Source organism: Siniperca chuatsi, linkage group LG23 (assembly GCF_020085105.1).
Source record: "Siniperca chuatsi isolate FFG_IHB_CAS linkage group LG23, ASM2008510v1, whole genome shotgun sequence".
Classification (NCBI taxonomy): Eukaryota; Metazoa; Chordata; class Actinopteri; order Centrarchiformes; family Sinipercidae; genus Siniperca; species Siniperca chuatsi.
The window spans coordinates 7,185,652-7,201,533 of record NC_058064.1 but is presented as its reverse complement, the minus strand read 5'-3'; the positions used below and the strand labels follow the sequence as shown (position 1 = coordinate 7,201,533).

At 40.9% G+C, this 15,882-nt stretch overlaps 1 protein-coding gene across 16 annotated transcripts in view; it reads right to left on the bottom strand.

Annotated features, from left to right (window-relative positions):
* magi2a (membrane associated guanylate kinase, WW and PDZ domain containing 2a) overlaps positions 1–15,882 on the bottom strand; it is a 230,003-nt gene that overhangs the window by 8,489 nt on the left and 205,632 nt on the right. For 9 of the 16 annotated variants that reach the window (XR_006376839.1, XM_044186306.1, XM_044186307.1 and 6 more), the window contains 7 exons: positions 15,753–15,868; positions 15,247–15,439; positions 11,732–12,004; positions 11,074–11,259; positions 8,344–8,560; positions 7,273–7,498; positions 4,614–4,766 (listed from right to left, as the gene is read on the bottom strand). Coding sequence is in view for 15 of the 16 variants with exons in the window: in XM_044186306.1 (XP_044042241.1) it covers positions 4,614–4,766; positions 7,273–7,498; positions 8,344–8,560; positions 11,074–11,259; positions 11,732–12,004; positions 15,247–15,439; positions 15,753–15,868 (1,364 nt within the window). In the remaining variant the exon portion in view is untranslated. The remainder of the gene's footprint in view (positions 1–4,613; positions 4,767–7,272; positions 7,499–8,343; positions 8,561–11,073; positions 11,260–11,731; positions 12,005–15,246; positions 15,440–15,752; positions 15,869–15,882) is intronic. The other 7 variants (XM_044186308.1, XM_044186300.1, XM_044186311.1 and 4 more) reach the window with 6 other exon arrangements.

The following is a 15,882-nucleotide window of genomic DNA, read 5'->3' as shown; positions in this document are numbered from 1 at the left end:
AAATATAACATATGTATATGATGTAATTTCCAACATACCTGACTTTATTTGCTTCAATATAACTTAGTAAGTTGGACCTTATTTATAAATCTTCCTAAAGAAATCAAGTGCAACAGAAGAGTATCTATTCCAGAAACAAAATCTTTCCATTTGTATGGTATAAACCATTTCAGATAACATCGTCTTGAAGGAAGAAAGTTGTCTTTCAGCTGCCAAAAACTTCAGGAAGCTTTGTTAAGTCACTGATAAACACTGTGTGACTTCAGAGCAGCCAAGCACAACAAGCACTGGATCAGGACTGACGCTGTGTTTAGAGGTTAGGAGTACCATTAAAGCTCTTTGGTTAGTTCCTGTAAGGCATGGGGCAAAACCAAATGGAAATAACTAATGTGCCCTGCACCATCTGGGACATAATGAAGATTAATATATTCTATGCAATTTACAATTTGAATAATGACGCTTGTATACAACCTTCAATTATAGACTGACAGTGGATCCTTGCGAGGTGTGAAGTGTAGGAATGATTGATAGAAACACTAAATGAAAAACATATTAGGTGACATATTATTACAGAAACCTACCGGTCAAGTCCACAAAGGCGAAAATAAGATGAGCAAATTAATGAAGGTGTTTGCATATCTAAGATTGAGTCAGTTACGATGTGGGAGGTTTGCAAATGAGAATACATAACTACAAGAAATGGAATATTAACAAGCTTCTTCTATCATGGACGACAGTGATTTATATGGATCAATATGGATCTATAATTAATTGGCTTTCCCATGAGCTTCCGTAAGCGTTAATAAGCATTACCAGTCATGAACTGGTGTCAGTTATAATTAATTTTGGCAGTAATTTCGACATGCCATTTGGATGGAATAATGGCGGACCCTTTCTCATGGGGGTGCCAAGGAACATATCAGGACACCTTGATGAATAGCAATAACCTGCCCATTTAAAATTACCGTAACTGCAGCAGCTCAGTAAACAGCTAATGTAAGTATTAACTGGACTATCTCTCCTTTTTGTGACCACTCCCTGATGTACACAAGGACGGGTCAAACGTCAGTCCTCCCTCCTTCAAGACTCTCACTTCTCAGTCCTTCAAGAGACGGCTCCGAGGTTGACTAATGGGGAGGATTCACGGGGAACAGGACAAAACATGCCGCCCAATTACACTAACAAATGAAGAAGTCCTCCGATAATGGCCAGGGTAATTTGAAAGTCAGGACTCGATGTCAAGAGAGGGGGAGTCATTAAGTGTCATTACAGTCGTCTAAAGAGAGGTGGAAGGCAAGACAGTTCAATGATTAATCCTCACCTCCTAACAGCTGAGGAGAGTGATCTCCATTTTCATCTTTAATAAAGAGGGAACTAAAGTTGAATGGACGGCACGTGAATGCTGAGCACAGCGAGTGTGCGGTGGAAATGAAGCAGGAGTTGCTTCTATGTTACTTGATGCCCATGCAAAACTCAGTCTTTTATTGAAGGTTTAAAGCTTAGAGAGGTAATTAAAAGTGCTGAATGATTATCTGTAATAACCAATCACTTTATACAATTTTCTTAAAAGCCTCTGCACTGCCACTTGAACCTAAAAAAGCTTGTTAGAATTTGTTAGTGCTCCTTGTTACTGATTAGTTTGTGGCTTGCAAAGATGTGACAAAGTGCCTGTTGAGGAGGAATGACTTGGCTTATACTCAAAACTTCAGAGAAACTGCAGAGAGTCACAGTGCAAGGGGGGTTTTGGTTTCTGCACCTTAAAACGTGTCAAAGTACCACTCAAATCCAAAGTGACAGGCATGTCAAAAGCTTTTTAACCAATGTCTTACATTTGCTTAAGTTAAATGCAGATTGATTCCTCTCTGCATCTGGGAGTATGGGGCGAGGATTGTTGGAAGAGGGATCAAAGTGTTCTCTGCACCTTGTTCTCTGAAATCTATTCAACAGCACAGTGTCGAGTTGATTTCTGTCTGACCATTCATCTGTGACAAATCAGACTCAGTGGTGAAAAGTACATTTACTCAAGTACAATTCTGAGGTACTTGTACGTATTTCTATTTTATGCTACTTTATACTTCTACTCCACTACATTTAGGAGGGAAATATTGTACTTTTTACTCCACTACATATATTTGACAGATTAAGATAACAAAAAAACATATAAGCTTATTAAATACATCACATTGTTAAAGATTAAACCAGCAGTTCCCAACATTTTTGGTTTGTGATGTCTTACAATAAAACAGTGTCTAGTCGGGGCCAGTGCTGAGCAAGTTACTGAAATTTAGTAATTAGTTAGTTACTAGTTACTTCTCTCAAAAGTAATTGAATTACTTTACCAATTACTGCATATAAAAGTAATGAGTTACTAGGGAAAGTAACTTTTGCATTACTTTCTCTTATTAATGCATACAGCTATATTATTTTAGTGTCAACTGTCAAATTATATCTATCATTGTACCCATTATCAGTGATAGGAGTTACTAATACTCCCGACCACCAGAGGGCAGCAATGACTAGCTTTCCTACCTGTAAGCTACACATGGTTAGACAGTAGGATTTAGTATAAGAACACTCACACGAAGCTGGATGTATGTTACCGAGCGTTGCTACAGTAACTAGTTGATGAACCCAAGTTTCTTCAGTTTATATTAGAAACATTACAATCACTATGATGAAAACGAAAGCTCACATTGCCTGAACTGTCTTGCACCACTGTAAAGTCTGGTGACGTTAGATCATAAACCAGAAAATCCGGGGAATAGGCTGCGTTTGTCTGCTATCCTCTGCAGCTGTCTACTATTTTCAGGTAAGACAAAAGTAACAAGTAACAAGCCCATTTAAATATCAGTAATTGTAATTGCGTTATTTAATTTGAAAAAGTAATTAGTTACATGTCTGGTTACTGGAAAAAGTAGTGGAATAACGTTAAGGCGTCACTCCCTACACTGGTTGGGGCTCCTCGTCATGTTTCAGATGCCTATGAGCTGTTAGCAGCTCCACCAAAGAGACATCTCCCCTCTAAACTTCTCAGATGGTTTAATTTAAAGGGGAACTCCACTGATTTTACACATCAAGTCTGTTAACAGGTCTTACTACTGCATATGTGAAAAGTTGTATTAAGCCTTTTGTGGCTCCAGAGGGAGCTGCATGAAATCATGGACGTATTAAGGAGAAAAAAATCTGAAAAAAAACTGCCTCAACTGATGTCACTTGAGTCAGCATCAGTTGGTGCTCAAGACTACAAGTTTGAAAATGAAAAAAATCTGGGGGTGTGGCGTTAGAAAGAAGTTAGCTTACCAGACCTGCTGTAGCCCACTCCTCATTTCTGCTTGAGGCTAACGGCTCGAGGCTACAATAGCCGCTACTAGCATAACACACCAGAAGCTGTGTTATGTTATAGGGGTGCAATGCAAAATCGGTGGAGCACTCAAATTACTGTTTGAGGCCCAAAGAGGTAAAACTATCCAATATTTCACAAAAACCCCAAAAGATTAGAGAAAACCCTTTGGAGGGGGGCCTAACTATATATAAAGTTAAAACTAGCTCCACCTCAACCAGCTACATACTACTGACTAACTGATGCATCAGTATTAACAATCTAATAATAAAATATAAAATAATTTATCAGTCACATGGGCCATTTTTCTGAAGTAGGAGTACTTTTACTTTTACAAGTACATTTTGCTGATACCAGCTTTGCACTTTTACTTTTGTAGGATTTTGAATGCAGGACTTTTACTTTTACTTAAATAAAGGATCTGAATACTTCTTCCACCACTGAACAGACTTCACGGCAGTGTGTATGCTGACTTTAAGTGGAGCTCAAGAGGGATTCCCTCCTCCTCCTCCACCTGCGTCAAGGCCCACTGGACTCCATCGACTACACTGACGAGGAGGGAAAGTAATACCTCCCCCGGGGGCATTTTGCACACATTATCTTTGACAGATTCATTACAGATAAGGAATGTAGAGCAGACTGAAGCTATCAGCTCCAGACGTAAAGATTGGAGAACATGCAAGAAATAAAGTAGGAGATCAAGAAAGATGTGCTGGTTGCAGGATTAATTCTGCATTGACAAACAGAGAAAAGCTACTGTGGAAGTTGCAATTTATGTTGCTAGCAGCAAAGCACATGGAGCCAATGAGGGCAAATTTACACAGCAGTGGTGGAGTTGGAAAATTCCATAGTATTTTTTATTACATGTTTATAAATTCATGCTTTCTCTGACCGAATAGTACAGTAGCAACTATAGCTAGAGGGGGAATTGTGCAGCTATGCAAACATTAAAGTACTTTAAGTAATTTAAGTTGGCCCACTTAAATGTTTTACCTATCTTTCTGAATATGATCTGTTACTAAATGCAGAGGAGAGATGAGTTTTAGGAACTTGGGAGGTGACAAACTTCCAAAAAACTCTCTGCGAAAGGACGAACCAGAATTATTTTGACAGATTATTTCTTATCCGGCTCTAAAAAGTTGCTGTTGCAGCTTTGATAACATCAGACAATTACAGTGAGCGTCTGCCATGTAATCCAGAAAGATAGAAAGCAGCTTAACCTTTAAAGGGGGTGTAGTGGTTTTCTTAAAGGAAATTTCATCATCAAACGTACCCTCATCCTCCCGTTGCGGATGGCCGGCCCGTCCTCTGCCAGTCGTAAGACAAACAGATCCATTTTGTACTCCCGACCTCCACGGATGCTAAAACCGAAGCCTTTCACACTTTTCTCCAGCTCCACTGTGAAGAAGTCAAAGTCCTGTGCAAGCTGAGACAAGCATAGATCAGATGCGATTAAATTCAGTGTTATCTGTGGAGAAAATGGGCTATTACAGCAGAAAACAGTCTCAGGGCTCAGCAAAGACAAATACAGTGCTTCCGGAAAGTATTCACAGCACTTCTCTTTTTCCACATTTTGTTATGTTGCTGCCTTTTTCCAAAATGGATTAAATTCATTATTTTCCTCAAACAATACAATACAAACAATACCCCATAATGACATTGTGAAAGAAGTTGGTTTTAAATCTTTGCAAATTTAATTTAAAAAAAAAAAAAACGAAAAAATTACAGCCTCAAGTATTTTTGAGTATGATGCTACAAGCTTGGCACACCTATTTTTGGGCAGTTTCTCCCATTCTTCTTTGCAGGACCTCTCAAGCTCCATCAGGTTGGATGGGGAGCGTCGGTGCACAGCCATTTTCAGATCTCTCCAGAGATGTTCAGTCGGGTTCAAGTCTGGGCTCTGGCTGGGCACTCAGGGACATTCACAGAGTCCCGCAGCCACTCCTTTGTTATCTTGGCTGTGTGCTTAGGGTCGTTGTCCTGTTGGAAGATGAACCTTCGCCCCAGTCTGAGGTCCAGAGCGCTCTGGAGCAGGTTTTCATCAAGGATGTCTCTGTACATTGCTGCATTCATCTTTCCCTCGATCATGACTAGTCTCCCAGCTCCTGATGCTGAAAAACATCCCCACAGCATGATGCTACCACCACTGCTTCACTGTAGGGATGGTATTGGCCAGGTGATGAGCGGTGCCTGGTTTCCTCCAGAAATGACGCTTGCCATTCAGGCCAAAGAGTTCAATCTTTGTTTCATCAGACCAGAGAATTTTGTTTCTCGTGGAGTGTCCTTCAGGTGCCTTTTGGCAAATTCCAGGCGGGCTGTCATGTGCCTTTTACTGAGGAGTGGCTTCCGTCTGGCCACTCCAGCATACAGGCCTGATTGGTGGAGTTCTGCAGAGATGGTTGTTCTTCTGGAAGGTTCTCCTCTCTCCACAGAGAAACACTGGAGCCCTGAGTGACCATCGGGTTCTTGGTCACCTCCCTGACTAAGGCCCTTCTCCCCCGATCGCTCAGTTTAGCCGGGTGGCCAGCTCTAGGAAGAGTCCTGGTGGTTCCAAACTTCTTTCATTTACGGATGATGGAGGCCACTGGGCTCATTGGGACCTTCAATGCTGCAGACATTTTTCTGTACCCTTCCCCAGATCTGTGCCTCGATACAATCCTGTCTCGGAGGTCTACAGACAATTCCTTGGACTTCATTGCTTGGTTTGTGCTCTGACATGCACTGTTAACTGTGGGACTTTATATAAACAGGTGTGTGCCTTTCCAAATCATGTCCAATCAACTGAATTTACCACAGACCAGAATGAATTTGTAATACTGTATAAATTATAACAAGAGCACAGGCTGACTGTTATATCAGTGGGCCGATATTAGCTTATCACAGATATATTGGCATAAATGTTGGACGACAAGTAACAAGACATTGCAGTGCAGAAATACCAAAAATATGTTTGTGGTAATTTAGAAACAGTGTCATCATTACATAGTTTTTCCAGCATAGAGTACTGACAAGTTTATTTTTTTGCCGTAAAATGCCCCGCTCAGTACATATCCTGGTCACAAGTCTTAAATAACCAAATTTAAAGCAGTATTAATACATTTCTGGCAACTTGAGGGCAGCAGAACAAGTTGTAAACACACCACTGACATACTATACTATGTTTTATAAAGTTGTGGCAAACATTTTAGCAAACAGTACACATCTAGCAGGCACTGAGCAACATTAGCATTCATTGGAGTCATGTTTCTGGCCACCTAATTAATTTAAGTCCAATATTCACTCTCCTTTTAGCGCTGTTTTGGTCTCCACAAACTCCTAAGGAAAATATGTAGCTCCTAAGTTGCTAAATGCTCCACTATGTTCACCAGCTAGTTGCTAACTTTGTCTTCCAGCTGTTTGGTACTGGGCAGGTAGTGTACAGTGGGTTTTTAGTGAGTTTTTTTTTTTACTGAAGACTGTTGCTGTTGGAAATTACGTTGATGAGAGCCGTGAGAGTGAATCAAAACAGTAAAACTGTGGGATATAAAACCAAAACAATGAGCTAAAAGACACAGACCGGAAGGGAACTGTAGAGTGGGATTTGTTGGGTCTCTGTAAATAATATTATAAAGAGTACGGTCTAGACCTGCTCTATAGGAAAAGTGCAATGAGATAACTTCTGTTATGAATTGGTGCTATATAAATAAAATTGAATTGAATTGAATTAAATTAATTATCTGTGGGTTCATCACTATAGGCAACAACCTTCACATTAGCCATTGTAATTGGATAAATTGTTAATGTAAAAATATTGATTAATGCAGCTTTAAGGGATCCTTATCTCCTTACTCTCAAATATCCATATTGGTATCGGCCTCAAAGTATCAGTCTGGCTCAAAATAAGGATCTGTGAGGAATTAAGAACAATTTTCTGCTGTGTGAAACATGCTTACTTGAACTGGTGGCATTCGGTAGTCTGGGATGGCGAACTGCCTGGCGTCAGTAGCTAGCTGTCTGTAGTCGAGCAGTGGCGGGTGCCTGTAGTCCAACGTGGGTGGCTGCCTGTAGTCTGCCACAGGAGGGTGCCGGTAGTCCACCGGCGGCTGTCTGTAATCTGTGAACGGTGGCTGTCTGATGTCTGGTTTAACATCCTGCCTCGCCTTCACCTCTGACCTGTAACTAACAGACCAATCACAATGAAAGAAGAACTTCCAGGAGGATTTCTATTACTGTCATCATTACCTTTGGACATGCTACATTACTTGTATAATGTTTTGGTGCACTTAGCATGCTCTGACAGAGAGAGAGCATCACTGCTGACAGAGATGTCTTGTTTTGGTTCGCACTGACAACCATTAAACAAGACTTAAGTGAGGAAATTAAACTGTTTTTCCTCACACATCACATAAAATGTTTATAATAAAAACAAGTTCTCTCAGAGGTTGGTGATGCTGAGTACAAGGAGATTTGGATACTGTGTAAAGCAGAGGGGAAAGGCAGTGACATTGTAGATTTTGGACGCCTGTAGTTCTTGGTAAAATATTTAACAGAACTCTATAAAGAAGCAATTTATGTAAATAATTTAAGAGTCCATAAGAGTTAAGTGATGTTATACAACAAACTGAGGGGAGGGGGGATGAATAAAGAGGAGACAAGATAGTGATATAGAAAAAAGACAATGTTAGGGAGAGAAAGAGAGAAAAAGGTGGAAGAGAGATGAATAAACTATAACAAGAAATGAAGTGGATAAAAAAGTGAAAGGTAGAGAGAATGGGGACGAGGGGATGAAAGCATCTGACTCACTCATACCTGTATTCTCAGAGGAACAGTGTTTTACCCCAGAGACAGATAGAGGGCTATAGTCTATAAAAATGCTTCACTGCATCAGAAAATCAAGACAGCTGCAAATTTGACACTATAACACAGCATGACGATGAAATGGGTTTCATTATAACTGTTTGCCACCACTTTGAGAAGAACTTGTCATGTTCTGTAACCTGGAATCCTTATAAACAGTGTCTTACCTGCTCTCATGGGTGTAGTTCTGAGGTGGAGGGGCGGGCAGCTGGGTCACAGGGCTCTGGTGTGGCATGGGGTTGGGCTGGCTAACAGAAGGGTTGGGCTCTGTCACCGCTGGGTTGAGCTGTGAGGAAGCGGTGCTTGGCTGGATTTTCGGGCTGTGCTGCTGGGCCATGGGGCTCTGCTTCTCTGAGCTTGGGGCTGATGGGGGATTGCTGATCTCTGGGATTCAAAACAGAGCATGGGACAAATCTTACCACAACATGTACTTTTAAGCTTTATTTAACCAAGTAAAAGTATTTTTTGATGCTTGAACCAGTATGAATCAATTTTTTGGCCACTTTGGGGCAGCACTGTTATGCTGGTTTGGCACATTGCCATACCACTACCTTGTATAATATATGTATATAAGTAACTGTATATATAGTATTTAATTTTAATTCTATTCTAATTTTAAATATTTGTTTATATATTCTGTGTCTGTAGCGTGAAGGGAACTACAACTTTCATTTCATTGTGCAGCCCTGTGTTGTAGAATGACAATAAAAGTCAATCAATGTACCTTGTAAACATGACATTGACATATCATCATCATATAAAGTTTATAAGGCGAACATGTTAGCAAACCGTTTCCTATTTACACATCCAGAAGACATGAAGCAACATTAGCATTTATTTGGAGTCATGTTTCTCTCCACCTGGTAAATGTAAGTCCAATATTTACTCTCCTTTTTGCTTTGTTTTGGTCTCCACCAACTCCTGTGAGAAATATCTGGCTCTTCAGCTGCTAAATACTCTAACATGTTCACCAGCTAGTCGCTAACTTTGTCTGTCAGCTGTTTGGTGTTGGGCAGTGGATTTACAAGAGCTTATTTGCTAAAAACAGATGCCCACTGCTGCTGGAAAAGATGCTGAAGAGAGCAGCGAGACTGAACCAAAACAGTAAAGTTGCTGTAAAACCAAAACAATAAGCTGAAAGACACTACAATGCTCAGTAGAACTGAGGGGAACTGCAGAGTCACGTGATAGATCTCTGTGGGTTAGTCACTACAAGTGACCCTTTTCACATTACAAGTAGTAATTTGATCAACTGTTAATATGTACAGAATGTATTGTTTTTGGCACATCCAACCTGCCCAGCATTTCAGCTCCTGGTCTTGTTGCGTTGACCCATTTTAACCACGTTGTGAAAAATTTGGGGGTGAAATTAGACAGCAGTCTAAAATTTGATAAGCAAATTGATTCTGTGGTCAGGGCAAGCTTCTTTCAGCTCCGCCTCTTAGCAAAGGTTAAACCCTTCTTGAGCCGTTGTGACCTGGAGAAAGCTATCCATGCTTTTGTTAGTTCCCACATAGACTACTGTAATGAGCTCTATGTGGGAGTTAACCAAGCTGGTCTTCACCGTTTGCAGCTTGTGCAAAATGCTGCGGCCTGCCTGCTCACAGTCGGAAACACGAGCACATCACACCTGTCCTATACTCCCTGCACTGGCTCCCTGTCCAGTTCAGAATTCATTTTAGAATTTTTACATTTCTTTTTAATGCAGTCAATGGCCTTGCACCTTCCTATTTGTGTGAGATTTTGAGCCCTCACTGACCCGGCAGAGCTCTACGATCTGCTGGGCAACATCTGCTGGAGGTCCCCCGGTCCCGGTGCAAACAGTGGGGCGACCGTTCTTTTGCAGTGGCCGGTCCGAAACTCTGGAACTCTCTGCCCATTGACTTACGTTCCATCACTGACCTGCCTTTGTTCAAAGCCAAACTTAAAACCCACTTATTTAGAATAGCTTTTAACACTTAGTGGCCCTGTGACACTTCTCTTTATCTTAATGTTGTAATGTGCTCTGCTGACCTATTTGTACTTTTATTATTATTTGTTATTATCATTATTATTTTTTTTATCTTGTTTTTAATGTTGTACAGCACTTTGGTTCAGTTTCGGTTGTTGGAAGGTGCTATAGAAATAAAGTTTGATTTGATTTGAATATAAAAATATTGTTAAGTGCAGCTTTAATAATAATAAAAAAAACCCAAAACAATTGCCAGGCACTATCACGTCCAAATCACAATCACTGAAAAGCAAGGAAAAAAGCAAAGCAAATCTTAGAGGTACGCTGTGGCGTTTTCTTGTAATGTAGCTCTAAGTAACAAGGTTGTAAAATTCCATGAATGGCAAAGACTACAACAAAAAAAGGTAGGTAAAGGTAATGAAACCAACCATCATTATCATTTAATTAAACAAATATGGGGTGCATTTTGTTCATCTTTTAATGTATACTGAAAGTCATTCTTCAGTCTTAGTAATAAAGTCAGTCTTGTCTGCTTTAGGAATTAGTTTTATTTATCTGTTCTAGGTGACCTGGTATAAGTCTCATTGAGATAAAAATCTCTTTTTCAAAAGAGACGTGGTAATGACTGCAGCATACAAGAAGATTCAGTAGGAAACTGGACATTTTTTAGTAATATAGTCATTGTGTATTCTGAGAGATAGCAGCTCTGTTTAAGCATTTGCATGCAAAAGTGTTACTGTTGATTCAGTGAAGAGAATTTGCAGACCAGAGGAACACAACTCATGAATATGACAAGTGACAGTTAATCTAAAAAGAATCACATTTTGCAAAACTCATATTACGACTTTCATTTAATAGCACCAAATCAATTACTGTCATAAATCATTGTCCTTCCAAAGTATTGCAGTTTCAAGTCCTCGTCTATCATGTCCACGTGTTCGCTCACCTTCCTGCGGTATGATCCTCAGGGTGACGCTGAGGCCCGCATCCTTGATCAGCTTAACGATGTCGGCATGCGGCATGTTGACAATGGACTGGCTATTCACTGCCAGTATCCTGTCTCCCACCTTCAGCTTCCCGCAGCGGTCGGCCGGGCTGCCCTCGATGATGCGGCCAATTTTATGGGGCACAGCTGTTTTAGGATTCAAACACAACACGCTGCAGGTAAAGACGTGCTCAGTAACAGATTGCAGGATTGTCTGTGCTCACACACCACTCACTGACTGACTGACTGCATATGTCTCTGTCTCTGTCTCTCTCATTTTGCTATTCACCCCAGGCTTATGTAAGGCATCCAGGTTTTTTTTCATGTGTGTGGGCGATGCACTGATGCTCACAGCAGCATAACAGAGTTGTGTGTGACTGACGTACTGTGGGAGGGCATGTATAATTGAGAAGATAGAATGAGAGGTGCTTCACTTCTTATTGAGCCATGACCTCTTCTTATACTTAAGTTTGGCACTTATCTTGACACTAGATTGAGTTTAGTTTATATATGTCTAAGAGCTTTCACACAAGGTTTAGCACTCGTTATGCAGAGTAGAGGATGACTGATGATGCATAAGCATCCACTTGACTCCATGAAACACCACTAAAATAATCACCGGACTCACTGTTGGTGGCAGCCGCCTCGGGCCGGTTGAGCGAACTGATGATGACGAAGCCGAAGCCTTCGCTCTCCTTTCGATTTATGATGACATCACTGGGTTGTGTGTTGGGGGTCGACGTCCTGTCCGAAGGGGCGGTGGTGTTGCCCATGCCAGCGTTGGGTGCCTGGGTAGTGATGGTGCTGTTGCCATATGTAAAGTCACTGCGGGGGGAGCTGTGTTGCGTGGAGACAGAGCCAGGGCTACGGCCGTTCTCTGGACAGGACTCACCTGTAGGGGGAGGTAGAGTGCTGAGCAGGCATATACACAAAGAGAGTAGCGGCGGAAGTATTCAGAAAAAAAAATTCTGTGTAACTAATCCTGTGTCCCTGTGTTAATTTTTCAGTTATATCTTGTTATATGCCAAATATATGCTGAAAACAGTATTTTTTGTGTGTGTATTAATATCAAAGTCCCTCTCTTTGACTCATTTTGTCTTTCTCAGCTAGCAGAGCAATATCATAAGGTGAGGTGTGTGTTTGGATATCAGTGGGAATTCTCAAATAAGGAAGGAATAAAAAGAAGAAGGTATTGTAATTTTTAATTTTTCTGAAGGGAGGGTAATCTAACTTTTTGGGGAGAGCAGTGGTCATTTGTTTTTTTCTTGCCCCATATTTATATCTTATTTCAGCCTTCCTTTGTGAGGTTATTATTTAAAACTACTTACATCAAAAAGATCACTGTCATGTGCGCATGGATCATAAATGTGTGTTCTGCCCATAGACTTTATATAAAGATGGACGACCTGACAGCTCCCCAAAAGTGAAGCCAAAACATCTCGATTGCCCCCTGGTGGCTGGCTGCACTATAGGTCATAAACCCCGCCCCATGTTAGCGGATGGGACATGGGCCTAACAAAAAAATCAAAGTACACATCAAATACATTTTTAACAAAGATGGTTTCTGTCATTTTAGGTAGTTCTTATCACGCTGATGTATGTTCAGGTGTAAATTTTTTGGATAAGTTTGGTTTTAAAAAGGGGGTTTCATGTCATGATTGACAGATGAGCTCTGCTCGTGATTGAGTCAGCCGGGTGTGTGAGCGGGACCTCGACACTGCACCTCCAACCCCGATCACTACTGTGCAGACTCTGACTCCAAATGACGTCACCAGCGCAAGATAGCAGCTCCCGTATCTGGGATATTTTGGCTTAATTTTTGTACAGTGGGAGGAAGTGGAGATGCATCGTCCATCTTTATATACGGTCAATGGTTCTGCCCTACGCAGAAGACAACATATGTTACAAGTATAAGTTCTATAATCAAAATCCAACCTAAGTAAAAGTAAGAAGTGTTATTGAAGTAAAAGTACTCATTAGGCAGAAAATGTCCCTGTGAGTGATTTAGTATTATACATTTTTAGATAGTGCTGTTGTAGCTGGCCGAGGTGGAGCTAGTTTTAACAAGTTTATATACAGTTAGGTAGTTTAGTCTAAGAATAGCAGAAAATGGAATTACTCATGTAATTTAAGATTCCTGACACTCTCTCCGCTGTTGTTACATTGAAAAAATTACCAATGTGATACATAATTGTTTTGGAAGAATCTATGGATAATTCTGCATGTGCAAAAACAATTAATTTTACAGGCAAGAATACTTTTTCTCCTCCCCCCTAAAATTGGACAAGCTGGAGCTGAATCTCATCCTTGTGAAGGATCAGAAGCAAACATGAGACAGCAATACAAAACAGAAAAGCAAAAGCAACTGTCACAATGTGGTAAAACACATAATTAAAATGCAGCATTGTGTCAATCCAACCAGAGTGAAAGCAGCTTCTTGCAGCTCTAGTTTTTTGTGTGTATGCATTCTGGCATACTGAGCGATCAAACCCTGTGTTGTTGTTGTTTTGATAGTTCACTGGGAAGCAGCGCTGCAGTTTTCAGTAGTTAAACAGTTAGGAATTAAAACTGTAACTTGTACATGCCCACATGTAGTACCAACAAGTGCACAAATAGTTTTTTTAAGAGGAGAAAAATAGTCCAAAAAAAAAAAAAGAGAATAAATTGTGTAAAATGTGGGGCATTGGGTGCAGGCAGAAGTATGAGCTCAGAGCAGAGAGGCTGAGTCTGACACCTCGCAAAGTTCCAGTGGGAGTCAGACAATTAGGATGGAAGTAAGGACTGCAGAGGAGGCCAGGCATGAGTCAGACAGTAGCCTTTGGTGAGAAGAAATTGACAGAAAGGGCGGAATAGAGTGGAAAGAAGTGGATTGGTGAGAAGAGTGTGTGTATGATCATGTGTGCAGGGAGGCAGTAATAATGAGAACAGTGGAGGCCAGAGTTCACAGGAGGAAGTGCCACACCAGTCTCCAGGTTCAAAGGCGAAGAAACCTGAATAAGGACCGTAGAGCAACGGTGTGTGTAAGAGCAAGAGTGTGCTAATGTGTTTTTTGGGGAGGCTTCTGTGTAATTACTCAGAGAGATTAGTGCTTCAGTTTTGTGACAGATTAAATGCTGTTTCCTGAATCATTACAGGACAAGAATAGTAGTGGTGAACAGAAAAGGAGAAAGGTGAGAGAGAAACAAAAGAAGAAGAATGAGGAATTCAATGAAATAGAGGACAGATTTGTGAGTACTAAGCCTGTAAGATCAACTTACTTTATAAAGAAGTATCCTCAAGCAGGATTAACCATGTCCTTTAAAAGTCCACTAAAAATGTACTATTTCAGTGAGTGAGCAGTCAGGCTGGCGATTTTTTTTCTAATTGTCAACAGATCTTATGTGAAAAGACCAAAACCAACAATGTGTTAGTCCGTCTCTCAATACTTTTTGTCTTCCCTACCCTGTCTGTTGTACTTAGCCCATTGGTTACTACTGAAAAAAAGGTAAAATAATTTCCTAAAAAAGCTGAGCACTGTAGTTTTTCGCGTAAATTGTGCATTTATTGGGGACTATTTACAGCAACAGGATGGTGTATGTGGGATCGACTCAAAATAAACTACAGTCTATGTTCATGGTAATGAAGGAACATGTCACCCAGTGCAACAATGTTGTTCATTGATGTGTCTTTAATAGTTTTTGAACAACAATGGAGCTCAATAGCACAGAGGAATAAGATATATCAGGCTTTACAGTAATACTTGCTAGTAGTATTACCAGTAATTCATTGTTGGTTTTGGTCTTTTCAGGGGATTTGTTGGCAATAAGAAAAGTATAGAATATCGCAAGTCTTATCAGGTATAAATATATCTCAGTTTTTCTAATATATTGTAAAACTGCTACTTCCTGGAAGTTTCTTTATGTTTTATCAAATTTAACTGCTTTTCTCTCCATAACTAATAGCCCATTTGTTTATACTTAGGATTTATCTGTCATTGGGGCATCGTGGTGAGGCACCTGAGTCGAACTCGGAACTATATATGCCAACAATAAAGGCTAAAAAATTACCAAAAAAACCCTTAAAAGGATTGATCTGTCATTGTAATTTCCCTCAGCACAGTCATGTTTTCAGTCAACTCCGTTCATGTTTCCTCACCTGCTGCTTGTACCCTCCTCCTGATGACCAGATTCACCTGGCCATTTCGTGCCGCCCCGTGCATCAAGTCAATGACGTATCTGTGTGGTTTCCCGACCACTGGGATCCCATCCACAAACAGCAGCTCATCACCGGGCCGTAAGCGTCCATCTAGGTCTGCTGGACTCTTCTCGATGATTGCACCAATCAAGATCTGTTATTACATGTAGACTGTTAGATACAGGAAGTACAGTAGAGGTCCAAAGAAATGGCTTTGGATGCTGGACGAGAGTCTGTGAGTGTCACATGCAGTGGGTGTTAAAGTGGTTGTTATACTGATACATAAATAGCTCAATAACATGATTGAAATATTGTTTTGTTACTTTAACAGTCAACAAAAGACACCAAAGCAGCCAGAGCCAGCACTCTCTCATGGGTCAAAGGTCAGGGGTTAGGTGTACACAGTGTGTGTGTAGTGGGTTAGAGAGGAGAAAATGATAGGGTTCCACGCCCATCGCCATACGAGCCTTCTCACGCGTCTCCGGACTCACAGGCTGCCCTGCCTCGTCCCCGCCCAGCACCCGGAAACCAAAGCCGGACTTCTGTCTGCGCAGGTGCACCTCGATGTCCTGGTACTCCGCTCCTGAAGCAACATGA